This window comes from Brassica rapa, chromosome A07 (genome assembly GCF_000309985.2).
Source record: "Brassica rapa cultivar Chiifu-401-42 chromosome A07, CAAS_Brap_v3.01, whole genome shotgun sequence".
NCBI lineage: Eukaryota > Viridiplantae > Streptophyta > Magnoliopsida > Brassicales > Brassicaceae > Brassica > Brassica rapa.
In genome coordinates this window covers 6,103,448-6,125,527 of record NC_024801.2, presented here as the reverse complement: position 1 = coordinate 6,125,527, position 22,080 = coordinate 6,103,448, and the positions used below count along the sequence as shown (strand labels likewise).

The 22,080-nt window shown below is 40.5% G+C and overlaps 1 protein-coding gene and 2 non-coding genes across 6 annotated transcripts; 1 reads left to right on the top strand and 2 right to left on the bottom strand.

Moving 5' to 3' along the window:
• Positions 1-610: 610 nt before the first annotated feature.
• LOC117126970 lies at positions 611-716 on the bottom strand. The gene has a single exon (XR_004449731.1). It is a non-coding gene; the product is annotated as a small nucleolar RNA R71 (small nucleolar RNA).
• A 142-nt stretch (positions 717-858) lies between these two features.
• On the top strand, positions 859-6,465 carry LOC117126529. 4 transcript variants are annotated; one of them, XM_033274849.1, is made up of 7 exons: positions 859-1,268; positions 1,620-1,658; positions 1,761-3,426; positions 3,545-4,170; positions 4,247-4,531; positions 4,614-4,719; positions 4,787-6,465. In XM_033274849.1, exons 2-7 carry the CDS (start codon positions 1,627-1,629, stop codon positions 5,384-5,386), a joined length of 3,315 nt encoding a protein of 1,104 aa, XP_033130740.1. In that variant the 5' UTR covers positions 859-1,268; positions 1,620-1,626; the 3' UTR covers positions 5,387-6,465. The 4 variants fall into 4 exon arrangements, with proteins under 4 accessions (XP_033130740.1, XP_033130738.1, XP_033130739.1 ...); XM_033274847.1 differs by having other exon boundaries at positions 1,620-3,426; XM_033274848.1 differs by having other exon boundaries at positions 859-1,658.
• An 11,653-nt stretch (positions 6,466-18,118) lies between these two features.
• On the bottom strand, positions 18,119-18,225 carry LOC117126971. The gene has a single exon (XR_004449732.1). It is a non-coding gene; the product is annotated as a small nucleolar RNA R71 (small nucleolar RNA).
• Between the last annotated feature and the right edge of the window lie 3,855 nt (positions 18,226-22,080).

Genomic DNA, 22,080 nt, shown 5'->3' with positions numbered 1-22,080 from the left:
TCATCGTCGATCGATCCCAATCGTTTGACAACGATCGATACTACACCGCGTACGTCGATCGTTACCGTGTCGTCAAAAATGGTAAACATTATTATTCTAACTCAGGATGAGAACGGAAACCTGTATGACCAGGCTGGTCATCTGCGTAATGCAACATGTCAGAAAATAGATGCTCAGGGAACTGTAATCCCTGATGCTGATGCTACAGGAGCTGCTCAACCTGTAGATGAGGACGCTCGATCGAAACCACTGGCCGACTACAATCACCCAGATGAGTACTATTCCAACAGATCAGCGATTCGACTTCCGGAGATCCAGAAGCAGAATTTCAAGCTGAAGCCTCAATACTACACTCTCGTGTCGCAGATACCCTACTCTGGGTTACCGCACGAGCATCCTATGGACCATTTGGAACGGTTCGAGGATCTAATCGCTGCCATTCGGATGGAAGGAGTCCCCAAATATTACCTGCTGTGCAAGCTCTTCAGATACACGCTGAATGGAGAAGCGATGCATTGGCTTAGGCAGCAACCAACAGGATCTTTAACATCCTGGAGAGACATCAAGAATGCTTTCTTACGAAACTTCTTCGATGAGGCGCGCGCTGAAGAACTTCGGAACAAAATTTCCACATTCTCGCAGAAGGCTGGAGAGTCTTTCAAAGATGCGTGGATTAGATTTAGGTTTTTCCAGCGAGACTGTCCACACCACGGATTTAATGAAGTGCAGCTGCTAAGCACTTTCTTTCGAAGTCTCGCCTTACAGTATCAAATGGCTCTTGATACGGCGAGTGAAGGAAACTTCACTACTCGGAATCCGTTGGAAGCTGTGAGACTTATCGAAAACCTTGCTAACAGCAGCAGCACCAAAAACACTGACTTTGAACGGAAGAAGTCTGTAGCCTCCACTACAAAAAAAGTCCACATTGATAGCACAGTACGATAGCTCGTTTTACCGAATTGCTATTGTAAGAACTCTAAGAAAAAAAATTTAGTTTAATAGCGCTATATAATTGCTATGATAGTTTTTCATTAAGCGGGAACCCAAAATTAGCTATTCCGCGTACACACTTAGTAAAAAATCATTAATCATCTCACTTTCCCTCTCTCTAATCGTGTTTTCCCTCTATCTTCCCTAATTTTTCCCTCTTTCTCACATAATCCTAATTTTCCCCTCTTTCCATTAGACCTCTAATCGAGTTCCGCCTCTCCCATCCGCCAATTAAAGCTCCGTCATCCACCATTCCGATACCATTTCCGTCCCTGAAGGTATCGAAGGTCGCCATTACGCCATCTCTGTGTCGATAGTTAGCTCAAATCCGTGTTGTTAGTTAGCTCAGCTCTTTCCTGATTTGATTTCATCTCATCTCTGTGTTGATAGTTAGCTTGATTGTCATTGTGTTGTGTGAATCAGTTTTCGTTTTTGCTTAGAATCGTAGTAGATTTGTTCAGAATCGTTGCGTTGTGTGGTATTATAGTATTCTGAGTGATTATACTGATGACTTTGACTGCTTTTACTATGAAATCGAGGACAAGTTCTGAGTATTCTGAGTGATTATACTGATGACTCTGATGACAATTTGTCAAAAAATTGTTAGTGAAGTTTCAGTTTCAGTTTAGCAATATAATGGTGGATAAGGCATGGGTTCATCTTAGCAGGTACTTAATTCGTTTATTTTTGTTATTATTTGATATGTTTCAGTATGTGTTGAGAGACTTAACTCTGTTTATTTTTGTTTTGCTTTTCATGCTCCATTGCAGAGTTGATCCTGCGTATGAGAGAGGGGCTTCAAATTTTGTACGAGATGTGGCTGGAGGTCAGGGAGGAACTGATATGATTGTTTGTCCCTGCATTGACTGCCGTAATATTGATCGTCACTCAGGAGCTGTGGTAGTTGATCATCTAGTTACTAGGGGAATGGATGAGTCTTACAAGAAGCGGTCTGATTGGTATCTTCATGGAGAATTGGAGTCTAGAGTTGTATCTGAAAGCAGCACAAGTCAGTGGAATGATGAGATCTTCGGGTTATACAGAGCCGCTGAGTGTTTTGATGAAGAGTTAGCTGGTACTGGAGAGTTATCTGAGATGGCAGAGGGAGACGACAAGAAAGAAGATGAATTCTTGGCAAAGATAGCTGAAGCAGAGACTCCGTTGTATCCGAGTTGTGCATCACACAGCAAGCTATCCGCCATTGTTTCTTTATTCAGACTGAAGACACAGAATGGGTGGTCTGACAAGAGCTTCAACGATCTGCTTGAGACCTTACCGGAGATGTTACCAGAGGATAATGTGCTCCACACTTCGTTGTATGAGGTAAAGAAATTTCTGAAATCCTTTGATATGGGCTACGAGAAGATTCATGCATGCGTCAATGACTGCTGTCTATTCAGAAAGAGGTACAAGAAGCTTGAAAAGTGTCCAAAATGCAAGGCTTCAAGATGGAAGACCAATATGCACACTGGCGAGAAGAAGAAAGGCGTCCCACAGAAAGTATTACGTTACTTTCCCATCATACCAAGACTGAAGAGGATGTTCAGGTCTGAGCAAATGGCAAAAGATTTGAGGTGGCACTTCACCAACAAAAGCACTGACGGAAAACTTCGACACCCGGTTGATTCAGTCACATGGGATCAGATGAATGCAAAACACCCGGCCTTTGCAGCAGAAGAAAGGAACCTGAGGCTTGGTCTTTCAACTGACGGATTTAATCCCTTCAATATGAAGAATTCGATGTACAGTTGCTGGCCTGTTTTGCTAGTGAACTACAACTTGCCGCCTGACCTATGCATGAAGAAGGAGAACATCATGCTTTCCTTGTTGATTCCTGGTCCACAACAGCCTGGTAATAGCATCGATGTGTACTTAGAACCCCTCATCGACGATCTAAACCATCTGTGGAGCAGTGGAGAGGTAACCTACGACGCTGTAAGTCGTAGTACTTTTAATCTTAAGGCAATGCTGCTTTGGACGATCAGTGATTTCCCAGCTTATGGGAATCTTGCAGGCTGTAAAGTTAAGGGGAAAATGGGGTGTCCGTTATGTGGAAAGAAGACAGATAGTATGTGGCTAAAGTTCAGCAGGAAACATGTCTACATGTGCCACAGAAAGGGTCTGCCACCAGCTCATAGTTTTAGGGGAAAGAAAAGGTGGTTTGATGGAAAATCCGAACAAGGAAGAAGGGGTAGAATACTGACAGGTCGTGAAATTTCTCAAAATCTGAGAAACTTCAACAATGACTTTGGAAATTTTAAAAGATCTGCAAGTAAGAGGAAAAGGATTCAGAGTACTGAAGTAAGCTCTGATGTTGAGGCTTTATCCAGTGAATCAGAGGAAGAGGAAGAGGAAGAGGAAAATGTTCAAGTAGATGAAGATGAGATATCTCGGTGGAAGAAGAGATCAATCTTCTTCAGACTACCATACTGGGAGGTATTAATTTTTCTGTTTCTGTTGATGAATTTTTCTGTTTCTGTTTATGATTTTTTTTCTCTGATTTAAGCTCAGATGTTGAGTACTGATTTTTTTATGTTTTTTCTGTTTTACGTAGGAACTTCCTGTGAGACACAACTTGGATGTCATGCATGTGGAGAGAAATGTGGCTGCGAGTTTAGTTTCCACATTGTTGCACTGTGGGAAATCTAAGGATGGTCTTGCTGCTCGCAAAGATCTGGAGGATCTTGGTATTAGGCCGGAGTTGCACCCTAAAATCCAAGGAAAACGAACATATCTTCCTCCAGCACCGTGGTCTTTGTCTAAGGCCGAGAAGAAGATCTTTTGCAGACGACTATTTGACTTCAAAGGGCCAGATGGATATTGCTCAAACATTTCAAGAGGTGTTTCACTAGATGACTGTAAAGTATCAGGTTTGAAATCTCATGACTATCATGTTTTGATGCAGCAACTTCTTCCGATCGCGCTTAAAGGATTGTTACCTAAAGGACCTAGGCTAGCCATTTTGAGGTTGTGCGCATTCTTCAATATGTTGTGTCAGAGAGTGATTGATAGGGAGAAGCTGTTGGTTATGGAAGCTGAGATTGTTGAGACTCTATGCTTGTTTGAAAGATTTTTCCCTCCAAGCTTCTTTGATATCATGGTCCATTTGACTGTGCACCTAGGAAGAGAAGCCCGCCTTGGTGGACCTGTCCAATTTAGATGGATGTACCCATTTGAGAGGTATTATTTATATGACTGTTTTAAATTTTGGCTATACTCACTTTCACTAATCAATCTACACTTGCTTTCCTCTCAGGTACATGAAAGTCCTCAAAGACTTTGTGAGAAATCCTGCAAGACCTGAGGGATGCATTGCTGAGTCGTATTTAGCTGAAGAATGTATCAGATTTTGCAGTGAATTTTTGAAGAAGACAACAAACGTTGAAGAAAAAACAGACAGAAACACAGAGTATGAGAACAACTCCATCTTAGAAGGTCGTCCAATATCCAAGAGCACTTCAATTACTCTGACTGAAATGGAAAAGAAAATAGCACATCTTGCTATCATCCAAAACATGGCTATCGTCGAACCATACGTAGAGTAAGTATCTAAACTCACTTGTTTTTATTTGTTTTCTGATTAACCAACTGATCCATTTCTTGTGCTTTAATTTTCTTACAAGTGAGCATCTACAGTATTTACAAGACACATATGCAAAATGTCATCGAGATGCATCAACCTTATGGAGTATGCACACAAAGCATTTCGCAACTTGGCTAAAAGAACAGGTTACTGACTTGTTTTTATAATTCATAGTTAAGTGGACATGTTTTTGACTTGATTTTACTTTGTTAGGTGCCTCTTGATTCTACCGAGCATGAAGAAACACTTAAGTGGATAGCTTATGGTCCACGTTGTTCTGCAAGGTCTTATACAGGATTCATAGTTAATGGGCAGAGGTTTCACACAACGTCAATTGATAGAAGAAGTCAGAATAGTGGGGTTTATTATGAGGCTAGAGCAGTCTGTAGATCTAGTGCTAGAGATACATCACAGGTCGTCGATCTGGTTTCTTATTACGGCAGAGTAACTGACATCATTTTGATTGATTATAATGTCTTCTATGTCCCTCTGTTCCGGTGTGAATGGGCAGTAAAGGGTAATGGAGTGAAGATTGAAGATGGTTTCACCCTTGTTAACCTCCATCATAGTCAAGCATCCTTTGCAAGTGATCCTTACATTCTAGCATCTCAAGCAAAGCAAGTCTTTTACTCTCGGGAAGATGAGTCATCACACTGGTATACTGTTATGAGAGGTCCTTCGAGAAGATACAGTAAGGAAGATATTCAAGAGGGGACTGCAGACATTGGGCCATTGCCTTCAAATATCGACATGGAAGTTGACATTGATGAGGCAGAGAACGTCAGAACTGATTGTGAAGGCATATATGTGTGAATCGTATCCTTTTTTATTATTTTCATTGTCTGTATGTTTGTTTGGCTTGGTCATTGTCTGTCTGCTTGTTGATTGTTTGATTGGTTGGTCTTGGTCTGTTTGATTGGATTTATCAGTGTGTTAGCTTGGAATTAATTCTTCCTTTCATAATTTTTTTCAGGTAAATTGATATGGCCGGTCCAAAGAAAAACAAAAGAGGAAGGAAGCCAAAAAATAAAGCAAAACAAGCAGATGATGATGTTGAGTTCGTGTGTACTTTGGTACCAGGTCAGCAACATGAGATAGAAGCAGATACAGGTGAGCAGCATTTGGCAGAACCGCAAGATGAAGATGAGCAACCTGAGACACAACCACAAGATGAAGATGAGCAACCTGAGACACAACCACAAGATGAAGATGAGCAACCTGAGACACAACCACAAGATGAAGATGAGCAACCTGAGACACAACGAGATGATAGTGAGCCTGACGGTGAGATCGGACAGACTACAGTTCCAGAGCCAGAAGATTCAAACTCCCGTAAAAGAAAGCGTGGACCAACAATGATGAAAGACATAGCTAAAGATCCAAACAGCAGAGTGCATGTAGATTTCACTTTCATGGGAGAACCTTACGGTCCTGGTTCTGTGAAATTGTCTTCATATTTAGGACCATTGGTAAGGGAACATGTTCCTGTCACAATTGAATGTTGGAAAAAAATCACCGAAGATGTGAAGACAGTGCTCTGGAAATCGGTTCAGGTACAATTTCAATACTATGGTATATGCAAATTAAATAAGTTAACGATATATACTACTGATTTGTTTACTATGTGAATGCAGGCAAGGTTTGAAGTTGATGAGGAATATCAAAGAACTGCAGTGCTTAAGCAGATGGGAGGATTATGGAGGTCATCCAAGTCACGCTTAGTTACTCAGATTAATGCAGCTGACAATAACCAACAAAGGATGAATCTCAGACCGAAGAACGTTCCCCCTGTTGAGTGGCGCAAATTCGTTAAGCTGAAAACTAGCACTGAATTCAAGGTATACATTTAGAATTGAGTAAGATCTTTATATGCTAAGTAGATCACATATTAACATATCATATTATAGGCTCTGAGTGATAGCTACAAGGAGAGAAGACGCAACCAGATACCTCACACATGTAGTCGCAAGGGTATGGTGAGACTAGCAGAAGAGATGGTAAGCCTACATGCTAAATGTTCTTTCATTATAACTGATGATATAAGGCTACTGATATATAATATTTCCATAGAAAAAAGGTTCTGCCAACCCATCTGAAGTGTCGAGGCTTAAAGTCTGGGTGAAGTCACGTACCAGAAAAGATGGGACTCCGATTAACACGAATGCCGCTGAGAAGATTGTGAGTTACAAACATGATGATCTCTTTTACTGATGTTGTCTTCTAATTTTTTTGGTTTGTTTTCTGATGCACAGCGAAAGGCAGCTGAGATTGTGCAAGGTACTAATCAATCATCTGGCACAAATCAAGATGAAGATGAACTCAACCAACTGTTAGGACCTGATAATCCTGGTCGTATGAGAGCAATGGGCAGGAATATGAGTAAGACCAGATTAGCTTGCTTCCAAGTGAAGCACAAGTCTATTTCTGAAATGCAAGAGAATCAGATTCATCTCCAGGCAAAGGTTAATGAGTTACAAGCTGAACTTGCGAAAGTTAAAAAACAGGTTAGTCCCTTACAAACGTTTAAGATTTATGATTGTGAAAGGACCTAATAATAATGTTTGCTTACAGAGAGAAGACAATGAAATGGGTGAAAACTCGGCTGCAAGAGTAAGTCATCAATTGTATGTAACAGATCAATGATTTAGTTCTTATGTTTCACTCACATATTTTCAACTGAACATGTAACAGAGTGTGAACACAAAATCACAAAAGAGGTGTCTTCTTATTGATTGGGCTGATGAAGATGGGAATGTTGCTGAGGGTCGTATTGTTTCTTCAGACCCAGATGATATAGTGAATGAAAGTAGATTAGGCCCTATGGATGCTAAAGTCTTGGTTGATGCTGCTACGGAACCTGAAGCTTTCCTGTGGAGACCTTCGAGTAATATGTGCACAATTAAGGAAGCTGTAGGACACGTTATTGCATGGCCTAAGAATAAATGTGTTGAACTAGGTCAGGGGCTCCAACCAGAAGACATTGCACCACTGGTAAGGGTTTTTGTAGCATTCTCATAGTAGTTAAGGTAATGATTTGGTCTTTGATGAAATTTTTTCACAATGTCTTTCACAGGGCTCGAGATCTAACTCTCTCAACAAATGCAAATTACTGGATTTATCTGATGATAATTTAGTTGTTGGTGAAGGACGTTGGCAGACACAAGAACCGAATGCATTGGTGAATGGACTTCCTCTCGGACCGAAAGCAGTGAAAGTGTTTCTTGATGTGGTACATGAAAGTGGTACATATTTATGGAGGCCGACGATGGATGAGGCATATCTTGACGACTGCTTATCCTCTTTTATTTCATGGCCTGCTCGAAAAGTGGTCTTTCAAAACCCACCAGAAGCACCAAGACAACAAGCATCTGTAGGAAAAGCAAGAGCTGCAGGTGTAGGTTCTAAGTTTCCTACTGAAAAATCAGGAGCAACAACTTCTAAAACTCTGAATGAAAAGTCTCAATCCACAATTCAGGTAATATTTTGCCTCTTCGAAATCATCTTGTGATATAATCTTGTTATATTCTTTGAGATGTATGAGTTTTAGATGGTTTCTATTGTAAACTTGTCAGCTTAATCATGGAGCTATGACAGTGAATCAGAAGTGCAAATTGATGGACATTGGTGAGAGGAAACGAGTTGTTGCTGAAGGTCGTGTGCATTCAACAGACCCAGATCAAATGGTCCATTTTGCACGCTTGGGTCCTAATGCAGCTAGAGTGTGGGTAGATGTTGTGAAGGTACATGATGCAGAAGTTTGGAGGAAATCAGATGAAATTGAGTCTGTGAAAGATGCACATGGTTCGTCAATTGCATGGCCAATTGATAAATTGGTCATCTTTTAGTCTGATGTAAGTGTTGTGCTTTGCGTTTTTAAACTGTAAATGGTAATTGCTTAACTGATGAGTATTGCTTAACTGATGAGAGGTATTGATATTTTGCAGCCTGCAGGGGGAATGAAGAAGTTTGGTCCAGAAGTTGCTAGTTTTAAACTTATGTTTGGTAATCAGCTTATGTTGCTTATTATGTTCGCTTATGTCTTTCTGTTCTGAAACTGAATGTGTGATCTTTATTTTCTTAAGACATATGTATGACGTTTATGAATGGTTAAGTTTTAAAAACGATTAAGTTTTATTATAAGATTTCAGATTGAAAACCATTTTCGAGAACCAAACCATAGCTCTGGAACAAGTCAACAATAGCAAAAAATAAACTGTTATAATCAACTATCATAGCATTAAAATAAACCTACGAATTACATTACTATCGATTTGTGGGAGCTATAAAAAATTTTAGTACAACAATTACAAACAGCTATTGTACTATACATACATATAATAGCACAAAATATAATAGCAGTTGGAAATTGCTATTGATGAAGGACCTATCATAGCACGGAAAATGAATCGTAAATATATTATAACAAAAATAAGCGTGCTATAGTGGAGTTAATAATATCACCCAGTTATTGTTACCATATCCACACATTTCGTAGCATCAAGATAAAACGCTATCATAGAAGGGTACCCTACGATGGCTGCCGATGACATAGCATTTATGAATTCGCTATAAAAGGTCTACTATAGCATATTTTCCGCGCTAAGAATATACATATTTCTTGTAGTGCTCTATCGGGAAGGAACAGATGGACGAAGTAAGAGCTAAGTTAGATATGGTGCACAAGCTTCTTAGGAAGCAAGTCTGTTCAGCTGAAGGAGAAGTAGCAGATACAGAAGGAGAAGAAGGTGTGAACTACATCGGAGGTACCGGATTCTAGAAATTTGGAAACCAGGACGGAAACAGAAACTTCTTTGGAAATGGCCAAAGAAGTAACCAAAGTTCACAATTTCAAAAACCCTTCAACAACAGCAAGAGCTACTCGAACTCTTACTATCAAAATCCACCACCCCAGACTCACGAAAGCAAGATCGAAGAAATACTTGATCGAGTACTGTTGGGAAAACAACAAATCATCGTGGATTTCAACGGTAAAATAGACTTTGCCTACAACAATCTGAACACCAAAATCGAGACCTTAGGGACTCAGGTGAGAAAACTTGAAACCCAAGTAATTTAGACGGGCGAGACTATTAAGAGGCAAGAAGCTTTCGCTAGTGAGGCAGGAGCCGACAAAGGGAAACACCACGTAAATGCCATCATAGATGACGAATTCTGGCAAGTGGTGAGAAATGAAAACCTTGAGGAAGGATATTTCGAAATCGAAAGCTCCATGAGTCTCGGCGGATCCCAATGGTTTCGACCGATGTCGATGAACTCGCATCGATCGACAGACCATGATGAAGATCGATGGACGGATTACTCCAGTCATCGATCGACGTCGTCTGCCAATTCGACTGAATGCAATGCGGTTCGAATTCTAACTCATGAAGAATTCGCAGCTAAGCATCCTCACCCACCCTCCCCTTTCTATGAAAAAATCGATCGATCGGTTAACTCAACCATCGATCGACAGAGTGAGTCCGACGTCGATCGTCACAACACACCTCCCATCGATCGACAGGCACCTCTGACATACCAAATGCGGTTACCCTCAATCGATAATGATTACATCAATGCACTCAGACCACCACCTAAACCATTAGCAAACCCACCCGAACCAAAACCCAACCCTTTAACTAGTTGAACAGAATCTGTTCAAGAAGAACAAGAATCTGAAGGGAGAAGGTTAAGGAAAAGAAAGGAGAAGATTCCTAAAAACCTTAAGAGCGAAGCTAACGATAAGGAGATGGATGGTTTTACTAAACGAGTCCTCAAAATCCCAATCGAAAAACCTTTTGATGAAGCTTACTTCACACACCAATTGTGGATGTTCTTCAGAGAAACAAAGGTAATTGAGGAGGACATTAGGAGAATGTTTCATCAAGTCAGAGGAAAGATGAAACACAGGATCACATTGACGAAGAAGAGTGATCCTGGGAAGTTTACAATACCATGCATAGTCAAGGGTGTTGAATTTCCCCATTCAATGTGTGACACAGGAGCATCGGTTAGTATCCTCCCTAGGATTATGGCAGACCAGCTTGGTTTGACCATCGAACCCTCAACAGAATCCTTCACCTTCGTGGATCTTTTAGAGAAACGATCCGGAGGCATCATAAGAGATCTGGAGGTACTGATTGGTAATGCCCTTGTCCCTGTAGATTTTCATCTTAGACATCGAGCTTAATTGGAACTCTTCACTTCTGCTTGGAAGATCTTTCCTAGCTACAGTAGGAGCTGTATGTGACATGAACAAAAACAAATTGTGTCTAACGCTCATAGACCCAAACATCCACTACGATCTCATCCGACCTAAGAGAAAGGTAATTAATCTTGTGGATTATGGGAAAGAACTTGGCTTCATTGGCGCATGCCATTGTGGAGCAGAGTATGAATCCGAGTACGAAACAGAGTACTCGGAATCGATCGACACCCCAACCTTTCCATCGATTGATTCCAATGTGTCAATGGTGACCGATGACCACAACAACACGTCACTCGACGTAATGCACCCACTTGACCATTTCGCTTCACCTAATCATTGTTACCAACATTTTTCCTTCCAACCTCCAACCAGGAGAGGACATGATGATTATTCCATAAGCAGTTGGGTAGACAGTGGTTTCCATGAAAGTTTTGCTGGCAGTTGACACTGTAATTACTTCACCTCATGAGGAACATACCGAGGAATACGATGAGGATTACTGGAAAGAACGTGCAATAGAAATGTCTTTGCAGGATGAAAGACTTGAAATACACAAGTTCACCAACACGTTTCCAACATCGTTCGACGCTGTGCACTCCACATCAGTCGATACCCACCGTCGTCCAGCAAAACAACCGCTCACATCGATCGACCCACCGAAAGGAAAATCAATCGATATTGGCGCCGCAGCGAAAATTCAGGAGCAGGAGAATATTCTCTCCCTAACCAGGTTTACAAATACCTATATAAATCGTTTTGCACCTCCGAAACCACCTACACACATAAGAGCAAACACACAAGCAAATAAGATGAACACTCTTCCTTCTACATCAACAGAAAAGTCCATGAAGAGCAATCATCTCAAGAACACAAGTTCTGCAGAAATTACTCTGCCAACGATCGATGTAACTGTATCTACATCGATCGATACTACTCTAAACCCTAATCTCTCTATTTCTAAAATGAATAATTATGCAAACATTGATTACGGTTTTCTAACACCTGATGAATTTGGTATTTTCAGGGATCCAGATGGCAACGCACGTGCAATGGATGGAAGGATTTTACAAGTGTCCAGAGAGGACATAGCACACATCCTTCAAGTAGCCAATGGACCTGACAACCTGTTCTCACAGCAACGTGGCACTCCAGACGTCATTCTAACAAATCCTAACAACCACGCAGGAGTCGCCACAACAGAGATCAACACAGATCTATCACGCCAACCAAAAGAGCAAGCATCGATCGACGGTACAACGGAGACATCGATCGCCATGGTAACACCAACGTCGATCGATATGGATGATCCGACGTCGATCGATATGGATGATCCGACGTTGATCGACAGACGCTATGAATTTGGGAGCCGCGCTTTCGACATGTATGGAGCCAGAAAGTTCACTTGGGAACAAAGGGACGAATATGGAGTCTATAGAGATGAGCGTGGACACGCACGAAGCGCAGCTGGTGAGATGATACCTGTCACAAAGGACAACATCAGGAAAATACTGGAAAGAGCATCTCTTTTTGAAGAGAGCCACATCTGTCTTCCAGAACATGCCACTTCCTTCACACTCACAAGACTGGCACCAGAACTCTACACCAAAGAAGAAATCGATGAAATGGTGTTTGGTATTTGTGGAGCTCATGAGAAACTGGGAGAGGAGCTCAAAACATTGGTAGATGAAACACATCAGCCTTTGGATAGAGGCTACAATGAGCTTTTCAGATGTATGGCAGAAATGAGGACAAAAATTGAAAGTGTACGTCAGCAACTTGAGAAGGAAGCTACGACCTCAGCATCGATCGACGCACCACGTGCAACATCGATCGACGTTAGTCTTCCTACAGCTAAGATCCTTGCAGAACCGCGATGTTCAACACAACACAGGGATGAATGGGAAGTCTCATACATCGACACGAGGATAAACGACGTTTACTGCCCTCTCAACAACAACGTGGACTGGCTAAGCACTAAAATCGAGCTACTACAGCAAGATCCGGACACCATTCGCAAGAAGGACCAACATCCAGCCACATCGATCGACATGTGCACCTTCACATCGCTCGACGCCAAAGTCTCAGCAATGAATGAGAGGCTGAGGACTTACGAGGATATGCATGACCGTTTTATATCACCAGTCATGATAGATTTAAACAAATTGTCTAGTCAATTACTTGATGCCCAAAAGGATATTGAGAACATTACAAATCAAAGTTTTTTGCAGGAAAAATCAGCATCGATGGACAGGCTAAGAGGATCCTGGATCGATGGCAAGAAACCTGTGGAGTTACTTCCTTACACAGCAGCAGAGGTTGACAAGATCACATCCAAGATCAACACTGCTCTAGACACCATGGAGGAACGACTTGACAAACGCTACGATGATATCTACTTTCCATTCGACAACAAAATCAGTGGACTAGACAACCACGCAGAATGGCTACAGAAAGAAGTCAAAACCATTCAGAGGCAACTCGCAGCTCAACATCAGATATCTGCATCGATCGACAAGACAAAAGCAAAATCGATCGACGGCAACTCACCGAGATCAACCAACAAACACGTAATCGCATCGATCGACGCCGATTCTATACCAATCGACGAGCAGCTGATACACAAGACAGTAGAGTCAATGCAAAAGGAACTGGCAGATCTTTCAGCATACGCCTATGACAACATAGGCTGGCACCAGGTCAGCATTGAAACATTCAAGAAAGGCTACATAACATCTCCAATGTACTTGGGAAGATGGATGACAAATGGACAAGAAATGATGAGGCCACAAGAAGTTTCATTGCATCTTGGTCCAGAATGCGCAGAGATGACGCGAATGCTTGCTTTCCAACAAGCAGATGCTTCTCCACCCAATAGCCAATCACTACCACAGTCAAGCTAAATGACTATAACCAAGCGCTGAGTGGGAGGCAACCCACTATTAGGTATTTTACTTCGGTTTTCTAGCTAGCACTTAATTTCTTTCGTTTTATCTCTTTCAGATTTAGGAGAACCAAGAAGGAGGACTTGAATATCGACCGACAACGAGAGGTCAACATCGTTTGACAAAGGCAACCACACGACGATCGATGTAACACTTACCCATCGATCGATATTTAATCCGGTCAGATGTATCTTACCTACTTGTTACATTTCGTACATCATACACATTTCATCATAACTCCGGCTGAGTTACACTTGGACAGTGTAATTTAAGTCTGGGGGGGGGGAGATTTACTGATATAATTTATTTTATTCTTACGTAAAAAAGAATTTCAAATAAATTATGCTTAGCTATCGAAAATAGGGACTATAATCTTATATTGATTTAAACATGAATATCTAACCAATCTTTAGCACCATTTTAGATTTACTGATTGCAGATAGCACTAAAGATGCTAAAGCAGATCAACCTATCAACAACACACTTGCCTTGAACCGTATGAAGTAACCAAAGATGATTTCCAACACTAAACCTGAGATAACCGCTTGTCTTGGGGCTTGGTATACATGGGATCAGATTCTTCAGATAGGTCTGGAAGGTAACGCCTGGTTTAGATTATTTATCACATTTTCTCTCTCTAGATTTCGACCCTAGATTAGATATAGAGTATTAAAAAAAATAATAATAAAAAAATAATAATAAGTAAGATCTATTGTTTAATTAGGATGAGTCTGAACAGGACTTGGTGGCTAAAACCACTAAGGCTTGATTCATAAAGACTCAAATAAAAGAGTTTGAAACGGGACTTGGAGGCGGCAATCTTCAAGGCTCGATTTCGCAAAGAACTCTTGGACATAGGTCAAAAAAGAAGTGAACAGAACCTGGTGGCAACCACAAATAAGTTTTGATTCATGGAAGCCTGTCCAATCTTGGTCACTGATCCTGCAAAGGAAGCAGACTTTGACTCAAGAGAGAAATTTAGAGAGAGAGAAACTAGGAACTAACTTTTACCTGCAGCTCCAGATACCTGTCTGAAATCCTTGCATCATGTGATCGATACTCCCAAGGTAAAGCATTCACTTTATATTTATGCTAAGAAATGAAATCAATAGAGGGGATGTCAGACGTGAATTGATGAGTTGTGTTTTGTTAGAAATGGTTGCTAAGCTAGGATATTGCATAGTGTGCTTTTGTGATTAGGACTTTTAAATTTGGTTGCAAAATTGTTGAGGAAAGATTTCTATGTTTTTAAAATCTTAAGTTCCCAAATATTTTCAAACCTCTTTCAGAGAGACTGCCTATATGTTTTGCTTGAGGACAAGCAAAAGGGTAAGTCTGGGGGAGTTGATATACCTTGGATTTGACCCATTTTTATTCATGGTATATTATTATTTTACTATATATATATATATATATATCTATTTTTCTACTCTTCTAGGTATGTTTTCAGGTTCAGGTGCATTTCGGAGTAAAGCTATGACTTTGGAGCATTTTGGAGCATAAAGGACATTTCACCCGAGCTGACCACTTAGAGGTCGATGAGAGGAAGAATAATCGATCGATGAGTATCAGTGCTGATGATCGATATCAGGAAATGCCCCGACAGATGAAGATTAATATCGATCGATGTACACAAGTACCATTGATCGATGTCGAGACACCAGACGTGACATTTTGGATTCAGCAGACTTAAAGACCAAGGCCAAGCCAAATTACCAAAATGCCCTGACGAGTTTTTAACCTAGTAGAATATATACTGCCTAAGTTTTGACGGCAGAGAGAGCTTTTCTTTTCTAGACCTAGTTTTGTTACAAGTTTCATTTGGAGAGAAGATCACTTGTGATTGGAACTCCTTGTTTCATTTTCTTATCATCTATTCTATGAGTTTCCATTTATCTATTGATATGAATTGCTTTGCTATGTCTGAGTAGTTCAATTGTTAGATCTAGGGTTCAGATAGGTTTGTGGGATTAGCCGCAAACTATAGATCTGCCTTGTTGTGATATTCATGATAGATTTGTATTCATTGCTTGTTTTAGCCTAGCTAACTAGAACTTGATCATAGGATTGCATATTCAAGCACCCTTGTTATCCCATCCTGACATCTATCTATCATATTAGGATTGCTAGAGAGGGCTAACCGCCAATTTAGAATCTTAGTAGAGCATTTCATACTCGCGCATAGGCCTGGCTAGAACCCGTCGATCGATGTCCTCAACTGACAATCGATCGATGTTGGCAAAAGTGTATCCGTCGACGTTGTAATAGACTATCGATCGGCACTCTCTTGTGTCAGCATCTAACCGGTGAAACACAAGATCTAGTCTGTTAACCAGTGGTACATGCGACAGCTGATCACTGAGTTAAGCGAATGAGCTCTAATATATCATGCATGCAACAGTTAGGTATCTATAGGAATTATAATCTCCAACACCTGAATAGTGGCCCTGCATCTAATATCATTTCCAACCTAAGTTACATTTATCATTTACTCGCTAGTTACTATTGCTATTTTATTTAAAACATTACAACCTTTAGAATTAATAAACACTAGATTTAATTGTTCCCTAGCTTCTTGTGGATTCGATCCCTAAGTACTACATCTGAACCGCTTTTGATGAGAGTAACACTCCTTAGGGTAATTTGAGTGGTATCACCTGTCTACGTAAACATCGATCGATATGGATGCCAGAATGTGGGCCAAGCATATTTCAAGACCTTTTAAAACCCAGAAGCCACACGAAGTTACCAAAATACCCCTGGACGATCAGAAACCCTATTTTAGAGAGAGAGAGAGCTTAGGATTGGAGAGAGCGATATGTACACCTTGAGAGAGAGAAGATCTTGAACTCCCTTTGTTTTTTTACTCCATTTCGTTTATTTATCAATTGCAATATTATTCAGACCATCCTAACCATGTCTTTTATGAATATGTTTGAGTAATCTCACTGTTAGATTTAGGTTTCTCATAGGTTGATACATGTATTGCTAGTTTGAATTGATGTTAGGGGGATTTAATTAGTTCTCCATCTAGTTGTTCTTACTACTAAGCTGAAGGTTGATAAGCCCTAAGACTTAGATCTTAGGATTAATTGGGATCAAGTTATTGCTTGACCCAATACCTGAAAATAAACTAGTATTATCTAACTAACTTGATACATACGATAGTTGATCTAGTGAGTTAGAGAATATAAATCAAACCTGTTCGTAAAGCTTTATGGAAGAAGTATCGATCGACGCAGCGATAGCCTTGTCGATCGATATTTTGAAAGGTATATAGATCGATATTCATAAAGAATTATCGATCGACACTTTCTCGTGATTAACATACAAAAGTTGAAATCTGAAATCCAGATTAGGTTTTACTTATCATACCTGAGAATATACCTGAATCTAGCTATTTCTCCCAACTGTTAACAACCTCAAAACAAATCAATCGAGCAATAAAGTTGCTCACCACTCCATTTACTGCTTTAAAACTTATAAACCATTCAATCTAGATTTATTTCAAGACCATAATCTACTGTGTAATCCTAGAGTCTCTGTGGATTCCATCCCTAAGTACTACATCTGAACCTCTTATTTGAGAGAGTAATTCACTCCTTAGGATAACTTGAGTGATATCAAATTTGGCGCCGTTGCCGGGAACGTTTTCTTATTACCATTAGATTAAGTTTAGAATATAGTCTAGATTTTGTTACTGAATCAGCTAAAGTTTTCCCTCTTTCCCTGCTGACACAGGTACTTAAGATGGAAGACATGAATTTTGGCCCAAAATCAATCGACGCTCAGACAATAACATCGAGCGATGGGTCAACACAAAAATCGATCGACACTCCGCTACCAATATCGATCGACGCCATCCTGCCAGAAGCAAGTAAGTATGTTCTTACATGTTTCAATAAAGAAAAAGTGGTTCTAGGAAATCAAAAAGGTCGAGTATGCCATGCATCAAACCAAATTAATTATAGACATAGGGCTCCAATTCCTATTGGAGTAGCTGTTGTTTTGGATGCTTGACCGGAGCATCACCAAACGCTCGGAGATTACATCAGACCTGATCGGTTCTACACTAACAGGTCTGCGATCCGTCCTCCAGCAATTCAAAGAAAAGACTTTGAACTAAAACCCAAATATTTCTCTCTAGTATGTCAGCACCCCTTTCGTGGTCTTCCTAATGAAATTCCCATAGACCATATCGAAACACTTGAGGACTTTGTATCTAACATCAAGGTGCATGGAGTCTCTGAAGACTACCTATTTTGCAAACTCTTCACGCACTCCCTTGCTTGAGATGTGAGGCACTGGCTGAAACAATTGCAGCCAGGATCTTTCACTTGCTGGAGTTATATCAAAAGCGCCTTCCTCAACAACTTCTTCGATGATGCACGAACCGAGGAATTTAGGAATAAGATCTATAATTTTTCTTAAGGCACTACTGAAGCTTTTAATGATTCTTGGTTGAGATTCAAAGCCTACCAGTGAGACTGCCCACACCATGGTTTTCCCGAAATCCAGCTATTTAATATTTTCTTCAGAGGTCTCCACCTGACATACCAAGCGACTTTGGACGTTGCGATTCAAGGGAACTTCAAAAATAAGACACATGAAGAAGCTATAAGGCTCATTGTAAAGGTTGCTTCTAGCACTAGTGCCAAGAAGACTGATCTAGAGAGGAGGAAGATGGCCGAGAATTCGAATGGAGATCCGATATCTGAGGGGAAAGAAACGTTATATTTAGCTCATGCCTTTGTGATTGGAGATGAGCAAGTTTGGTTTACCGAAGAGAGTCAGGCCTTGCTACGTGAAGGAGATGCAGAACAGCATGTATACCTGATCGATGAAACTGGCTTTCGCAAACAAAGACTTGCCGATCAGCAGCGAAACATGAGCTTCATAAGGACCTACGAGGCAGGACAGACTCATAGGTGCAAGCTGGAATCTATGATTGGTCAAGTTCTAAAAAGCCAGCAGAAAATGAGTGCGCTTTTTGATGAAAGATTGGATTCCGTATATTCTGATTTACATGATAAGTTTGAAACTTTGAGTAAACATGTCAATAAATTAGATAGCCAAGTTGCGCATAACATTGGGTTTGTCAGAAGAGATGAAGGATTCCTTCCTGAAAAAACTGATACCAACCCAAGCCGCCAAGTTTGTACTGTGTTACTAAGAAGCGGAAAACGCCTTTCTCCAAGCACTGTAGAAATCACTTCTGCAGAAAACCCCCATAGAAGACGATTCCAAATCTGTGCATGCACCGAATTCACTTAGAAGACGATTCCAAATCGTCAGTGGAATATCAAAGAAGGCTAAACCCAAACTTCAAAGAAGTTGTCAAGTAGGAAATTATCAAACTTCTAGATGCTGGAATCATCTATCCAATTTCTGATAGCAACTGGGTGAGCTTCGTGCATGTTGTACCTAAGAAAGGCGGAATTACAGTGGTTAAGAACGATAAAAACAAACTCATTCCCACGCAAACTGTCACTGGACAACGAATGTGTATCGATTATAGGAAGCTAAACGCTGCCACCAGAAAAGATCACTTTCCCTTACTGTTCATTGATCAAATGTTGGAAAGATTGGCAAATCACCAATACTACTGTTTTCTTGACGGATACTCTGGATTTTTCCAAATCCCTATACATCCTGACGATCAAGAAAAGACCACCTTTACATGCCCGTACGGAACATTCGCATACCGCAGAATGCCATTCGGTCTTTGTAATGCCCCTACCACTTTCCAACGATGCATGATGTCAATGTTTACTGATATGATAGAAGATTTCATGGAAGTCTTCATGGACGATTTCTCTGCATATGGATCCAGTTTCAAAAACTGTCTCGATAACCTATGTAAGGTTTTGGCAAGATGTGAAGAAAAGAACCTCATTCTAAATTGGGAAAAATGCCACTTCATGGTTAATGATGGAATCGTCCTATCATAAAGTGTCCGCTGCTGGTATAGAAGTAGATCAAGCAAAAATTAAAGTAATGACCGGTTTGCCTGCACCCACGAACGTAAAAGACGTGAGAAGTTTTCTCGGGCATGCCGGATTCTACAGGATATTTGATACCACTCAAATTACCCTAAGGAGTGTTACTCTCATCAAAAGAGGTTCAGATGTAGTAGTTAGGGATCGAATCCACAAGGAGCTAGAGAAAAATTAAATATAGTGTTTATTAATTCTAAAGGTTGTAAATGTTTAAATGGAATAGCAATAGTAACAAGCGAGTAAATATAAATGTAACTTGGTTGGAAATGATATTAGATGCAGGGCCACTATTCAGGTGTTGGAGATTATAATACCTATAGATGCCTAACTGTTGCATGCATGATATATTAGAGCTCATTCGCTTAACTCAGTGATCAGCTGTCGCATGTACCACTAGTTAACAGACTAGATCTCGTGTCTCACAGGTTAGTATGCAGACACGAGAGAGTGTTGATCAATAGTCTATTAAGACGTCGACCGGTACACCTTTGCCAACATCGATCGATTGTCAGTTGAGGACATCGATCGACGGGTTCTAGCCAGGCCTATGCGCGAGTATGAAATGCCCTACTAAGATTCTAAATTGGCGGTTAGCCCTCTCTAGCAATCCTAATATGATATATAGATGTCAGGATGGGATAACAAGGGTGCTTGAATATGCAATCCTATGATCAAGTTCTAGTTAGCAAGGCTAAAACAAGCAATGAATACAAATCTATCATGAACATCACAACAAGGCAGATCTATAGTTTGGGGCTAATCCCACAAACTATCTGAACCCTGGATCTAACAGTTGAACTACTCAGACATAGCAAAGCAATTCATATCAATAGATAAATAGAAACTCATAGAATAGATGAAAAGAAATAGAAACAAGGAGTTCCAATCACAAGTGATCTTCTCTCCCAAATGAAACTTGTAACAAAACTAGGTCTAGAAAAACTTTGTACTCCTGCCGTCAAAAACACTAGGCAGTATATATTCTACTAGGTTAAAAACTCGTCAGGGCATTTTGGTAATTTGGCTTGGCCTTGGTTTTTAAGTCTGCTGAATCCAAAATGTCGCGTATGGTGTCTCGACATCGATTGATGGTAGTTGTGTACATCGATCGATATTAATCTTCATCTGTCGACGCATTTCCTGATATCGATCGTCAGCACTGATGCGCGTCGATCGATTATTCTTCCTCTCGTCGACCTCTAAGTGGTCAGCTCGGGTGAAATGTCTTTTAAGCTCCAAAATGCTCCAAAGTCATAGCTTTACTCCGAAATGCACCTGAACCTGAAAACATACCTAGAAGAGTAGAAAACATAGATATATATATATATAGTAAAATACTTATATACCATGGATAAAAATGGGTCAAATCCAAGGTATATCAATGTTCATACATGATTTTAGCAAAATTGCTAGACCTCTCACCTCTCTTTTCTCTAAAGAAGTTAAATTCGTCTTCTCACCAGAATGCGTAAAGTCTTTTGAGGAAATAAAGAAAGCTTTGATAACTGCCCCCATCGTACAAGCACCTGACTGGAATCTTCCTTTCGAAATCATGTGCGATGCGAGTTATTTCTCTGTAGGAGCAGTTCTAGGCCAAAGAAAAGACAAAAAGCTACATGCAGTTTACTATACCAGTAGAACGCTCGACGAGGCACAAAGGAATTACGCAACAACAGAAAAAGAACTGCTCGCCGTGGTTTATGCATTCGAAAAGTTCCGCCAATACCTGGTCGGTTTGCGAGTCATTGTCCATACTGACCATGCTGCTATTAAATATTTGATGCAAAAGAAAGATGTGAAACCACGTCTCATGCGATGTATCCTTTTACTTCAAGAATTCGACATTGAGATTAAAGAAAAAATAGGAGTAGAAAACGGAGTTGCATATCATCTTTCCCGGATAAGAATAGAAAACGACTTCCCTATCGATGACTTCTTACCAACTGAAAGCGTTTACCGAACGGATTCGTTCATCGGGAATGTATGTCTCACTTCCGAGGACCTGTTGATCGACGACAATAATGCTATGTCGATCGATTACGGCAGTACCATGACAATTTATGACGGTGATAGTATGTCGATCGACACTTCAAATGATCTAAACAAAGACACAAATCCCAAAACCTTCGTTATAATAGTTAATGTCGCGTACAAAGAGCTGCATGCTCACCATGATTCCCCCGTAGATCAAAGTCTGCATCGGGAAGTGCACGCAGTCGAAAAAGGTTTAAAGAATAGACCTTGGTACGCTGATATCGTAAACTATCTAGCTGCTGACGTGGAACCCGAAGAGCTAAGAGGTTATACAAGGAAGAAATTTTTAAGAGAAGTTAGGAGATATCACTGGGACGAACCATATCT